Raw genomic sequence first — 15,290 nt, forward strand, 5'->3', positions numbered from 1 at the left:
TTTGCATTTTGCATTTGCAAAAGAAAAGAAGAAGGATAAGGCAAGGAATAATGGATAGAAACTAATTAAGGAGAGCAGCGACCTAGAACGAAGGAGGAAATTCCTAATGGTGAAAGCAATCATCCAACGGTATAGCTTGCCTTCACACGTTGTGGATGCTCCATCACGGGGGGCTTTTAAGAAGAGACTGAGCAACCATTTGTATGAAATGGTATAGGGTCTCCTGCTTGAGCAGGGGGTTAGACTAGAAGATCTTCAAGGTCCCTTCCGACTTTGTTATTTTATATGTTCTATGAGATTCCCCACCTCCCCAAAGGAAGCAAGCATTGTTATATCATGTTGTGATTTTAATTCTCAGCAAATATGGGGTTCCAGATGCACTTCTCTGCCTTTCCTTCCTTTTCCGTTACTTCCTTCTTTTTGTTTCCCACATAATGGGGCCATTCTCCTTCTTTCTGCAATTCCAAATCCAAAAGTACAGTTACTTGGAGTTGCACGTATTAATCTTAGCTAATTCACCCGCACGTGCCCCCAAATTCAGTTTCTACTGTTTTTTATTTTTTTAAAAAAAAATTCTACTAGTTAGAATGATGAAATCCAAAGAGAAGAAATATACAGGATTAGTGCAAGGAAGGGGAAAGTCCCCTCTTATTATTTTATATTATTTAATTATATTTTTACGGACTTTGTTATTTTCATAGATAAAGAGTTGTTAAAATGTACTATATATAACCAACAACATGCAATCTTGATTAAGAGGAAGAAAGATTGAATTGAAATTAACATTTCAATTAACACTTGAGTTAACGTTTTTTTTTCTTTAAGGCACCCATTGGGGAATCTGTTATTGCTTTTGCCTCAGCAAAAAAGAGACTTAGAAACTCTGATTTTATGCAATTGGAACAGGTGGTCAAGGACTCGTTTTGGATTAATTTATTCCAGGAGCCATGGTGGCACAGTGGTTAGAATGCAGTACTGCAGGCTACTTCTGCTGACTGCCCACTGCTAGCGGTTTGGCAGTTCGATTCTGACCGGCTCAGCCTTCCATCCTTCGCAGATCAGTAAAATGAGGAGCCAGACTGTGAAGCCTTCACAGTACTTTACAGATCTCTCTAAGCAGTTTACAGAATAAGGATATTGCCCCAAACAATCTAGGTCCTCATTTTACTGATCTTGGAGGGATGGAAGGCTGAGTCAGATACATATGTGCTATTGCTATAAGTGCTAGGTAAAGCAACAAAGCTGAAATTGGGGCTTCCACACTGAATATAACCTGACCACTTGTTTAAATTATTAACCAGGATATATTGGAAATCAGGAGAGAAAACCGAGATATTATTGGCTGCCATTTAAAGCAGCGGAAACAAAAAACAACAACATTTAAAGGTAGAATTCAGGTTAACAATAGACATTTTTTTTAACAGAATCTTTTAATCTAGTTTTGTGATATTCAGTTTATACCAATGAGAGTTTTATAGTTTTGTTTCCCATGGGAAGACAGGTTCAACTGCAGACCTAAAATATGGTCTCCTGGAGGTCTTGGTGATGCTTGAGAAAGACATTTTGGAGACAAAGGACGACTCTCTGAGCTCGTACAATGGAGTTGTTGGGAGTAAAGTCCATGCTACTTTAATGGCGGCCATCGTGGTAGGCCTTTTTACATTTTACAATGTTATTAAGATCCTTTCCACCTTGCATATCAGAGCGTTCTCAGTGGCAGGTTCTACTTACCACGACTTTGTAAGGAAAAAGTAACCCAATCTCATTCCCTTTGCTGGGTTAGATAATTGAGATGATATTATTGTCTATTGTGCTGTGCTGCCCTCTGTATCAAGCCGAGCATTCTGCATTCGTAACACATCTACTCATCAGTCATTGATTTGGCCAGAACAGACAAACATTTTCTTCTTGCTGTAGATCAGCCTCTGCAACTTCTAGGAGGGTTGCCAAATTTGGGCTGTAAATTTTAATTGCTGTAAGAAGACTTTGGGCTTAACAGTGGCAATGCTTATTTATTGTTTTACTCTGGACTAAACACAATTCCTTATTTGTTTTATTAATTGTTTGGCTCACATTGAATTAACTTATTTGGGTGTTATGTGATTTTTATTATTATTACGTTGGTCTTTGACCATAAATAAATTAACTGTATTGCTAGTTAGTACCTGTGGCAGATGTTCACCAGCCCAATTATTGAAAAGAAGAGGAGCTGGTATCCTAGTTAAAAGGAATTTAATTAATTCCTTTTAAGATAAGTACTGAAGCAGAGGCATACTTGAAGTTGGCACATCTACCCTGCATGTAGGCATTCAGATACAACATTGCAATTAACAATTAAGTAGAAGATGGTAATCTAGAGTTGTTTTTACAAATTTATCCCACAGCTATTCTCTGTAGCAATATTTTAAATTAACAGGAGTGTCAAACTGGTGGCCCACAGGCTGAATGAGTCACATGCAGGCCATGCCCATCCCAGCTCTGCAAAGGGGAAAAAAACATCACAATACGTCATATGACAGCAACGTGATGCAGCGAGTTTGACACCCGTGTTTTAAGACCTTGATTTAATAGACCGTTTAAGGAAGGGTATTTCTTCTCTATATTTACATAATTCCCCTTGTTATATCATCCTATGTCAGCTGTGCCCTGAGGTCACATGCTTCAAATTATGTCAATTGACATAAATGAAGTAAAATGCATCATTTGCAGTTTTAAATCAGAATGCAAAGTATGCATGTGGACTCAGATTGTATTTGGGTACCCAAAATGATGGGGAAAATGTAAATTTAATTATGAACATCATTGTACACAGCATTTTATAAAGCAGCATTAGCAAGATGTTAATTTTTCAGGAATTGGGTAGGTATACCCTATTCTAGTCTGTTTTCATTGCTTATTAGTAACCGATGACTATCACTAAGTGTTGTATCTTATGATGATTCTTGATGAATGCATTTTATTTTTTCTTTATGTACACTGAGAGCTTATGCACCAAAGACAAATTCCTTGTGTGACCAATCACACTTGGCCAGTAAATAATTCAATTCAATTCAATTCAATTCTATCCTTTTTTCATTTCATTATTCTATTCTATTCTATTCTTGTATTCTATTCTCTATTCTCTATTCTCTATTTCCTATTCTATTCTATTCTATCCTATCCTATCCTTTGCTTCATTTCATTATTCTATTCCATTCCATTCCATTCCATTCCATTCCATTCCATTCCATTCCATTCCATTCCATTCCATTCTATTCTATTCTTCATTTCATTATTCTATTCTATTCTATTCTATTCTATTCTATTCTATTCTATTCTATTCTATTCTATTCTATTCTCTATTCTACTCTACCCTACTCTACCCTACCCTTTCTATTCTATTCTATTCTATTCTATTCTATTCTATTCTATTCTATTCTATTCTATTCTCTATTCTCTATTCTCTATTCTCTATTCTCTATTCTACTCTGCTCTACTCTACTCTACTCTACTCTACTCCATTCCTATTCCTATTCCATTCTATTTTATTCTGGTACATCTAGTCTAGTGAAAAGAAGGCCTAGGAGAGATATGATAGCAGTGTTCTAGTACTCGAGGGAATACTACAAAGAAAGGGCATCAATCTATTTTCCAAAGCACCAGAAGGCAAGACAAGAAGCAATGGATGGAACTAAACAAGGAGAGAAGCAGCCTAGAATTAAGGAGTAATTTCCTAACAGTGAGAACAATTAACCAGTGGAAGAGTTTGCTTTTAGATGTTGTGGGTGCCCCATCACCGGAGGCTTTTAAGAAGCGATTGGATGGCCATTGGTCCAATAGAGTTTCTTGTTTGAACAGGAGGATGGACAAGAAGACCTCAAAGGCCCCCGTCCAAGTGTTATTCTATTATGCCTAAAATTCAAGTAGATCTCTTCCAAACTAAGTTTCATTTGGACATGCAGAAGTCTAAAATAAGAGAAAATAATGAGTATGGAATTTATCACAAAAAAAGATTTGGGACTCCTAACGTGGCTCATACATACAGTAAGCTCTAATACTTTTCCTCCAAAGATAAATCAGGACAGGATCACTAACACAGAAAGCTATTCAAACAGCATTGCACTGGCCAGCCAATATTATCCTTCTATGGAATAACTATACCTGTATCACGATCTGTGGCCCGGACTACAGCAACAGATGTCCCAATTCCAGCTGTCTCTCGCAAACCCAGCCGATTATATTGTCTTTGGGTAAATACTGGTAGTTCATCATTGACGTCTTCCACATAGACTATTACCTGGGGAATAGTTAAAAATACAGATCATTTATTTGTCTGGAACATTGATGGGGAAAAAAAATTAGAAACAACATCCATATTCATTACACCAAGATAAAGGACCATACCAGTCAATGACTACTTCAGCTTCAACCGCAACAATACAAAGAGCACACCACAGATACAAACTCAGCGTAAACTGTTCCAAACTTGATTGCAGAAAGTACCACTTCAGCAACAGAGTGGTCAATGCCTGGAGCTCGCTACCTGACTCTGTTGTTATATCCTCAAACCCCCACTCCTTTAACCTTTCCATCAATGTTCCAGATCTCTTATGAATGGGGTGAGGTCAATAGTGGATTAGTTTACTATCCACTATTGACCTCACCCCATTCCTAAGAGATCTGTAAGAGGTGTGCATAAGTGCACAATCATGCCTACCGTCCCTATCCTATTGTCTCCATTTATTCGTACCTATTTCATGTTTATACTTATACCTATTATTATCTTGTAAGTGATTGACAAATCAAATCAAATCAAATCAAAAATAAATATAATCCTTGACTACTGTGTTGAGAAGTGCACTTAAAATCATGAGTTGGGGTGTCAGAACTGCCACCTCCCACCTAACTCTCTACAATTGCTTCAGTACCGGTCTGACATGAACCCTGGGAGGAGGGTGAGAGGGAGGGACAGCACTTGGGGAAAAAGTGGAAAGTTAAGAAAGTGAAGGTGCCTGCCCAAGATAGCGTTTCAAGATCGCTGCGCGATGAAAAGAATGCAGCTGCAAGCCAGCCTACAATCAGAGTAGCCATTTCCAAAACATCTTCTTCAAAATTGATTGGACAGCGGGGAACCAGCAATGGGAAGTCCCAAGTTTTCACTTGGGGTCTTGGCGTGCAAATTTCAGTTCTGGCTTTGCATTACTGCATGGATGTCAAACTTGCTGTGTCATGTCACTGTCACATGACGTTCCCGTGACATTTTTCCCATTCGTGGAGCTGGGCTGGGTGTGGCATGCACATGACGCATCTGGCCTGCGGACCGCCAGTTTGATACCCCTGCACTGTATTTCACTTGGCTTCTAGTAAATCGTATCTTTTCAACCCAATGGCGTTAAGGATCATTTTTACTTAGAAACCTAAGTTAAGGCAGGTGTCAGGGTTCTGATGGATGCCCTAATTAATTCATGAGCCTCGAGCCAAGTTTCAAAAGAAATCCAATTATTTATTAGGAGCAACATTTTGGCATTTTCCCAAGTGCAGTTGGCTCTGCCCCACGTAATTTACTGCCTACCTATGACCCTGTTTCCCCCCTCTTCCCAAGGTATGTCATAAATCACATTCTCCAAAGAAGCACTTTCATGGGTTGTAGAAAACACGCCTCTCTGGCTTCCTCTACTAACCTGGGATATAATCTGGAGAAAGGTATGCATGGAATGTGCTTCTGGTCATAACAACCGAGCTTCTCCATCAGTTTTTCCCCTCCCCTGCCTATGGCAACTCAAGAGCAGGCCAGGAATGCTTTACGAGTTGACAGCAGGTCTGACATGGAGTCAGAACCAAGTTGAGGAAGGAGCATCAGGGCAAATACAGAATTACAGTTTGCAGGTATTTATAACTAATTCGATAGAGTTCACGTTACGACTTCCTCATAATTAATAAGAATTTCCCAATTTTAGCACAATAAATACTGCAATTTGGTAGAAAATTTCAAAGAGATATGGGCAGTCATACACAGCAACTATATGTCTTAAGGATATGAAACAGGAAGCTAGATATATAGAGTGATGAAGATGGGTTGGGTCATTATTGTTCACTCCTGGATAATGTTATTAGAGAAGGGTATTTGTATTGGGGTTTAAAATTGGCTATAATTTTTAGAAAAGGGTGGAGTTTCAACAGCATGTCTCCAGCTGCCTTCTTGACTTTTTTTACTCCTCCCCCACCATGGGGCCAACTTGAGGAATATGCCAGCTCCATATAAAGCAGAGAAGCAGGGGAGTTGAAATGTTGCTGGCCACTGTAATTGGCAGAAGAAGCAACGTAGAAGAACAGGAGGAACAATTGCTACCAAACGAGGTCAGATTTAAAAAACAACAACCCAGGTCTGGACCAGAACTGTAACTTGAGAAAACGTATCAGACAAGAACCTCCCTAGTTGTCACAAAGACAAAGGAAAGGAAGGTACATCTAAAAGTACCATTGATGGGGTTGTAATATTATATGATTGTAATATGTGGCTATAATATAATATGATGATCAGAAAGAGCAATTGTCTTCTGGGATGGGTTGATCAAACTCAAAGGTGAAGAGTACCAGGTAGGGAAAGGGAACATTTTAGAATTCAGGAGCCAGATTAAGGTTTGGGGCCACATTTGCTGATGTACAGTAGTTGTACACACACGTACAGATACATAACTGATTCTCATAAATCTGCTGATATGGGTATATATGAAATTTCCTTGCAGTAAGCTACAAATCCACATTTCTCCACCAGCCAGATGGAATTATTCTGTCTTTAGCAGCAAAATCTAATTCTGACCTCTTTTGATAGGAGTATGACAAGTTTACAATCCTTTGTAAAGAGCCTCGGTGGCGCAATGGTTAGAGTGCAGTACTGCAGGCTACTTCTTTTTTTTTAAAACAAGTTTTATTCAGTTTTCCACATTTTAACACCTCTTTTTAGGAAACAGCATGATTACAGGTTTCACATATACATACAAATATGGTTATAGTTACATATTCAATTTTTGTATCCAGTTTCTTATCTTAGCAATGCTTTTATACATTTTCCATTTTACTGTATTACTCCAAATACTTATCTCATTATTTAATTAATTTATATTAACTTCATAATCATTATACTTTAGTACTTTTAACTGTCACACTTGTATATTTCATCTTAAATTCTAATTTTTAAAAAAACACTTCTTCTATGATTTGGTTTCCCCCCTGAAATATCAATATAAGTGTGCCACGTCTAAGTTACATATTCATTAATTTTCACCCCTTTTAAATCCCATTAAATATTTAACATTATTACCTAAACCATTAAACTTAATAATCCCTGCAGGCTCCTTCTGCTGACTGCCCGTTGCCTCCAATTTGGCAGATCGAATCCCACCAGGCTCAAGGTTGACTCAGCCTTCCATCCTTCCAAGGTGGGTAAAATGAGGACCCAAATTGCTGGGGGCCATAGGCTGACTCTGTAAAAACTGCTTAGTGAGGGCTGTAAAGCACTATAAAGTGGTATATAAGTCTAAGTGCTATTGCTATTGCTTTGCCTAATACTGACCTTATGAGCAGTCTGTCAACTCAGAAGATTTCTATAGTGTTTTTAGAATTGCCAACAGAAAGGGAGGAGGGAAAAGCGTAGCAGCTTGCAAACCGAAACTGCATTCCATAAATATTTTCAAAGATAGTAACTAGGTGACTGAAGTTTCTGCCACGCAAAATTCTAACTGGAGAGCATGATTGATGACTCTTGGCTATGGATGTGTCCCATTGGAGAATAGGAATTACGATACACCCAGGGGGTGGGGGAAAACCAGGGTCAAGGGTAACAATGAATTATGTGTCTCAGAGTCGGCTACACCCAGGCAGTGCTGGACAGTTTCACTCCCAATAAATGCTTTTTAAGTTTTGGAAGTTTGGCTCGTGAGTCATGATTTAAATGGGGGGTAACTGCCGGAATCCTGACACAGTCACTTAGCAACTATTCGAAGTATAATGGACCTTCCTTGGGGCTATTTACAATCCAGATTCGAAGTCCAAAGGTTATCTCCCTTGCCCAAGCAGAACTTCAGCAACTATTGGTAGTTCTCGACTTACGACCACAACTGAGCCCAACATTTCTGTTGTTAAGTGAGACATTTGTTAAGTGAGTTTTGCCCCATTTTACAACCTTTTTTGCCACAGTTGTTAAATGAATCGCTGCTGTTCTTAAGGTAGTAATACAGTTGTTAAGTGAATCTGGCTTTTCCATTGACTTTATCAGAAAGTTGGAAAAGGTGATCATATGACTCCAGAACACTGCAACCATCTCAAATACGAGTCTCAACCACGCTTTGGGCCAAATGCGTGGAGAAATTAAACCAAACGACGTTTCAATATTTGGTAAAACAAAAAGCTCTTTTTTATTCCTTCCTCCGCAAGGACTCCAAGAAAATAGTTAAGCAAATAAATTAAAGTCGGCTCTAACCCGAGTTTCACAGAGGCCGGTATTTATAATGATTTCCCCTTATTACCTCCTATTACCCATGATTACCCTTATTAACAATATTACCCTTACTACTCATGATTACTCGTCGTTATGCAATCACACCTATCGTGGTTAATTCGCATATCTTAACCAAACAGCGTTTCTAATACACTGTTTCATGTTTATTATACAAAGTCTTTGCCGATGGAGGGAATCGCCATTCTTCGGGTCGACTAGGCTTCGTTTCAAACGCGTGTGTTGCGTAGTCGCGGCAACGAGTCTGTTGCCAAGCACCTGAATTCTGGTCACATGAGCACGGGGATGCTGCAACGGTTATAAGCGTGAAAAATAGTCACGAGTGACTTTTTTCAGTGCCCTTGTAACTTCGAACGGTCACTAAACAGAGTTGTCCAGGGCTCCGGTAGTCACCCCCATTTAAATCATGAGTCTCTAGCCAGATTTTTAATGCTCAAAGAAGATTTATTAGGAGACGATATGCCGGTGCTGCCTGGGTGTAGCCGACTCTGAGACACATCACCCTTGACCTTGGTTTCCCCCCACCCCCTGGGAGTATCATAATTCATATCCTCCAATGGGACACATCCATAGCCAAGTCATCAATCAGACTCTCCAGTTAGAATTTTGCACGGCAGAAACTTCGGTCGCCTGGAAACTATCTATAAAAACATCCATGGAATGCAGTTTCGGTTTTGCAAGCTGCTACACTACTCCCCTCTCCCTTTCTGTTGGCAACTCTAAAAAGACCAGAGAAATATTTTATGAGTTGACAGGAGTGTTATAAGTCAAGGAGTACCTATATTCAACTTGGTTAGAAAAGGAGGCACCAGAGAATCTTTTCCAAGGTGTGCAAATGGCAGCAGGGACATGCAGCATTGTTGGGAGCCTTTGCAATAACGTCAAGGGTATTCAAATATCCGCAGCGGGTGTATATGGCTAATCCTGGCTATAGTGCAAATATTGTTCAAGCCAGCCAACAAATAAAGAGAATGAATGAACAGCTATACAAATAATGCCTTCAAAGCAAAAACCATCCACACCTAAAACAAATGAAGCTTTAAGGATTGTGTTTCCCCCCACCCCTTTAAAAATAATTGCATTAGATCGAAATTCAGCCACCTGTAAAATCAGAAGTAAATAGCCTGTTGATCAATGTCTATTTCTAGCTGCAGCGAACACTGTTACTCCAGTGGAAAGAAAAGTCCCCTTAATATCCTCTAAAAGGAAAACGACGTTTCTCAGAACAATACGAACGAGAGAAGATGAATAATGGAATAGGCCATGCATTTTCTGAAGACTTTATTAGATCCCGCCTAACCACTCTGTTATCAGAAGTGAATGTCACCAACAAGGCACGGAATTGTTAATTGGGAAACATATGAAATAATGAAAAATGGGTTGGGAGATTATTGAATATATTAACCATAAATAAAAAGACTCCCAAATGTATCATTGATATGAATGTGTGATCTATTTGAGCAACATATTCTATTACAGGAGGCTGGCTCTCTCTTGTTAAGCCATATTTATCTTGCAGCCATATTTATTTGGAATGAAGTATTGTTTTAATCCAAATGATGTTAGAAGATACAATGCATAAGACATCTGTTGTATTAAATAGGTTGAGTGGGAGGAACAAAAGATTTTGAAAGAGTCCCACTATTATCTCCTCCTTAAAACATTTTGACTTTGAACCCAAGTACTCAGCATCTATTCAGTAGCTACTTAGTATCTCTCTCTCTTTTTTTAAACAATGAACGTGAGATAAAAATTTGTCCTACCTTACAGGTAATTTCTCCTACCCTACAGGTAATTCTCAACTTACAACCAAAACTGAGCACAAAAATTCTATTGCCAAGCAAGGCAGTTGTTAAGTGAATTTTGTCCCATTTTCTGTGTCGGGATTCTGGCACTTAACCCCATTTAAATCATGAGTCTTGAGCCAAACTTCCATAACTTCAAAAGGATTTATTGGGAGTTAACATGTCCGGCACTGCCTGGGTGTTGCCGACTCTGAGGCACATCATTCACTGTCACCCTTGACCCTGGTTTTCCCCCACCCCCTGGGTGTATCGTAATTCCTATTCTCCAATGGGACACATCTATAGCCAAGAGTCATAAATCATGCTCTGCGTGGCAGAAACTTCAGTCACCTAGTTACTATCTTTGAAAACATTTATGGAATGCAGTTTTGGTTGCAAGCTGCCACATTGCTCCCCCCTCCCATTTTGTTGGCAACTGTAAAAGACCATAGAATTATTTTATGAGTTGACATTACGACTCTTCTTGCCACAGATGTTAAGTGAACCACTGCAGTTAAGTTAGTAATATGGTTGTTAAGTGAATCTGGCTTCCCCATTGACGTTGTTCATTAGAAGGTCGTAAAAGGTGATCACATAACCCCAGGACGCTGCAACGGACATAAATATGAGTCAAGTTGCCAAGCCTCTGAAATTTGATTGCCTGAGCATGGGGATGCTGCAATGGTTGTAAGTGTGAAAAAGAGTCATAAGTCACTTTTTTTCAGTGCTGTTGTAACTTTGAAAGGCCACTAGATGAATGGCTATTTATCCAATGGGTTATGCAATTTAGGGAATTTTTTTTAAAAAAAGAAACCAAGGCCATTTGTATTATTCATCCTAACCAGCAATGACACTCTCAACTAGGAATAAGATGGACTGAAAAGCCACAATCCAATCTCTACAAGTATCATAGCGAAAGATATCCCATGGGCAGATCTATAAAAAACATGCAATGGGTGACTCATGGATTTTCAACTGTTTTAGTTCTTTACTGTGAGTAATTGTTTTTTGATATGTGAAACATTTAGATGTTACCCATATTTTATAGCAGAGGTGGTATTCAGCAGGTTCTGACCAGTTCTGGAGAACCGGTAGCACTAACCTAACCCTAACCCTAACCCTAACCCTAACCCAGTGCAATTCCTCTTGACAACATTCAATCCATGATGCCATTGGGTGGACATTATTGATGACATTCACTCAAAGCCCCGTGATGAGGGCCACAGCCTGAAAAAGATAACTCATTTGTAGTATTTTGGAAAAAGACCTTACCCTGACAGAACTTCTCATTGGTCCTTGCTCACTATTGTAAGCCTCCACCTCAAGAACATGGGATGAATTTTGTTCTCTATCCAGGGGTCGTGTACCCCGCATGACCAGCCCACTGCTGGGATTGATCCTGAAATTGTTGAAATTATTTCCTGTTGATAAGAAAGAAAAACTACCAAATAATGCATATCAGGGTAACATCACAGTGGAAAATTTACTATTCCATCCAGCTCAACCTCAAGACGAGATAGAGACATGTTAAAATGGCTATGGTGAAGAAACATTGAGAGAGATGGGGGGGGGGGGAGGGAGGGAGAAAGAGAGAAGAGAGGGAGAGAGAGGGGGAGGGAGGGAGGAAGAGAGAGAGGGAGGGAGAGAGAGGGAAGGAGGGAGGGAGAGAGAGATATATTATAATATTACAAAATGTCTTTGGTAGGGCACTTAGAAGTTGCACAAGGACAGCACCTCTATGATGTAAATTAAAGTAACCCAACTTTTTTCAGGCTTCCTTTTCCATAATCTTGGAAAACCGGTGTTTCTGCTTTAAAGAACTGCTACAACGTCATTTTCCTCTGGTCCAATTCACACACTTTAATTAATTGCACAGAGATCCTGAGCTAGCAAGAAGTCTACAGCACTTTCCCCAATTCTTCCTGCTTATTGCAACCCTTGGCTTTATTCTTAATGACTTACAGCAGCTGAATACAAAGGAAAGGAACCTTCTGAGGATCATGATCTCAGAGTATATGTTAAGATAAGTAGATGTAATGGCCCCAGTTTTTGGCAGTGCACATAATCCCTGAGCTATAAGTATCTCAGTATCTCAATTGAGCAAAGTGGTCATTCAGTGAGACATCATGTGACTGCTTTGACTGGCCCTTCGTCCAGTGCCATTATCATTCAGAACAGTTACTGAACAAATGGTTATAATTTGCAGAGTACCCATATACCTCTATCAAAAAGATGATAAAACATGGTCCATCAGGTTTTAAAAAGGGAAGTTTATTTCAATTTCATTACACAGTAAGGTAGATATATTAGAAGTCGAATCCACTCAGATTATTTCTCTCAATAATTAAGTCTGGAGGGAAATAGTAGAGCTATACCAAGGGTCCTCAAACTTGGCAAGTTTAAGACTTGCGGACTTCAACTCCCAGAATTCCTGAGCTAACATGACTGGAGGAGGAATTCTGGGAGTTGAAGACCACAAGTCTTAAAGCTGTCAAGTTTGAAGACCCCTGAATTATTTACAAACAAGGAAACTGGAGTTAGGCTGCATGGGAATCAGTATGGTTTCAAAGCAGGGGTGGGATTCAAAATTTTTACCAACCGGTTCTGTGGGCGTGGCTATGTGGTGGGAGTGGCTTGGTGATCATGTGACTGGGTGGAAGTGGCTTGGTGGTAATGTGATTTGCTGGGCGTGGTCAACTCAATATCACTTACATCAAGGCACGCATCTCCTCCCCTGGCCTCTCATGACTATGAGGATGCTGCAACAGTCGTAAGTGTGAAAAATGGTCATAAGGTACTTTTTTCAGTGCCATTGTAACTTTGAATGGTCACTCCACGCAACCAAAGTACCAGCAAAGGAGGGGGAAAAAACTCCAGAGAATTTCCTGAGACAGGAAGTCTAGTCCTGCCAAGAATGTAATAAGGATTAACAGAGAGGCAGTTTCTGTAAGCAACACTAGAATGTTTCCTTCCTGCCTTCCTTACAGGATTAGGCCAGTAATTTCTTTTAACAACCAGTTCTCCTAACTGTTTAGAATGTTAACAACCGGTTCTAGCGAATAGGTGCGAACTGGTAGAATCCCACCCCTGTTTCAAAATATATGAGTCCTTACAAAATATAGATATCCAAAATATCTATTTACCTCTGACAATTCTGTACCACACGCGGCCATTCACACCTTCATCTGCATCCATGGCTTTCACCTGTTAGAAACAAACAAAAAATAATGGAGCTGTTTTCATGTTGAATGAAATGGCAGTTGCTTCAATATGTTTATTTATTTATAATGCTGGCATCCTCCCCTTGTCATTCTAGCCTTAGGACAGCTTACATTTGATAAAACACAAACTTGTTTTAAGATTTAATTAAAACTGTAAAGACAAGAGAGAGAAAAAAATCAAAAAGTAAGTTCCTGTTAGGAAAAGGATAAATATTGTCAGTCACGGGGAAAAATATTTTATTATTCTGCATTCTGTAAAATAGATGCAGCGGAAATAGGTATAGAAGTATCAGCCTCAAAATGGAAAATATTATTCTTTAGGACATTATCAAATATGAATACATTAAGTCTGCAGTAGATGTTTGCTGTGTTTACGTTTAGCATGCATTAATTATTTTCTTATTTATTTTATTTTATTAATATCCTGCCTTTATTATTTTGATAAATAACTCTAGGTGGTGAACATACCAAATATACTCTTTCCTCCTCTGGTTTTCTCACAACAACAACGTCGTGAGGTGGGTTTGGCTGAGAGAAAGTGATTGGTCCTAAGCCACCCAGCCAGTTTTCATGGCTAAGGCGGGACTAGAACTCACAATCTCCTGGTTTCTAGGCCAGCACCTTAATCAGCACCAGACCAAATATAAAAAGTTCATGAGATGTTATTGAGGTGATAATTGTACAGGTGGTTATGGCAAGTTAAGGCTGAGGAACCACCAGCTGCCATTTGACTTCAGTCCCCACACCTCCCCACCTGGCTTCTCTCCTACCTTGGACAAAGAAATGGGAGCAGACTGTAGAACCCAGTTTCTCAACAGAGTCTTCTACTATTCTAGCCATTTTCCTTTCCCACTGCAGAAGGTCAAGTTTCGAATCTATACAAGACACTCTTTCAAAGTGGGGAAGAAAAGAACGAATGCAGATTTCTTTGGTTTCATATAAATAAGTGTGATTAATTACATGTTATCCAGTCATTTTTGGCTCCTAGCAACCACACAGATTGGTGATGGTGAACCTATGACCGTGATGGTGAACCTATGACCGTGACGGTGAACCTATGGCACGTGTGCCAGAAGTGGCATGCAGAGCCTCTCTCTGGACATGCCAGGCCTCACCCGTTACTCTTCCGGGTTCTGGCGTGTGCCGGCTGGCTGGTCTTTGTGCGCACGGGAGCACTAGAAACTGGAAGAGCAGCTTCCGGTACACGCTCCTGGCACATGCATGTGCACCGGCCACCTGGTCTTCTGGCTTCTAATGCACATGTGCGCATGAAGACCAGCTGCCCGGCACACATGCACGTTAGAAACCTGCCGGCCACCTGGTCTTCCAGTTTCTAATGCGCATATGCACATAAAGACCAGCTGCCCAGCGCACGCATGTGCGTTAGAAACCAGCTGGCCAGCATGCATGCGCGTTAGAAGCCGGAAGACCAAGTGGCTGGTGTGCCTGCACATGCTGGGAGCTGCTTTTCCAAGTGAGTGCACGTGTTTCAGCACTCAGCTCCTTTTTGGCAGCGCACGCTCCCATTTTGGCACTTGGTGCCAAAAAGGTTAACCACCACTGACCTATGACATACCCATCACAGGTGACATGCCATGTTATTTTCAATGATATACTAACATGCCCCATACTTGTTTGATTTTCTGAGGCTGCAGAGTAACAGAAGAGAGTGGTGTGCTCTGGAGCCTCCAAAAATTATGTGAGAACAGGACTTCTCCATGCTTTTGGGAGGCTGCAAAACTACTTTTTCTCCAAAGTTACTTCCAGAGTAAAGGCCTCGTGCAACCTGGA

General features: G+C 40.0%; 1 protein-coding gene across 1 annotated transcript in view; it reads right to left on the bottom strand.

The window, feature by feature from the left end:
• Positions 1-15,290, bottom strand: part of CDH23 (cadherin related 23) — a 564,480-nt gene that overhangs the window by 119,342 nt on the left and 429,848 nt on the right. The window contains exons 28-30 of the mRNA XM_087964088.1: positions 13,422-13,482; positions 11,551-11,699; positions 4,141-4,276 (exon numbers count right to left, since the gene is read on the bottom strand). Of these exons, the coding sequence (XP_087820214.1) occupies positions 4,141-4,276; positions 11,551-11,699; positions 13,422-13,482 (346 nt within the window). The remainder of the gene's footprint in view (positions 1-4,140; positions 4,277-11,550; positions 11,700-13,421; positions 13,483-15,290) is intronic.

This window comes from Notechis scutatus, chromosome 4 (genome assembly GCF_049901735.1).
Source record: "Notechis scutatus isolate UNSWTSFEM ecotype Mainland chromosome 4, rNotScu1.2, whole genome shotgun sequence".
Classification (NCBI taxonomy): Eukaryota; Metazoa; Chordata; class Lepidosauria; order Squamata; family Elapidae; genus Notechis; species Notechis scutatus.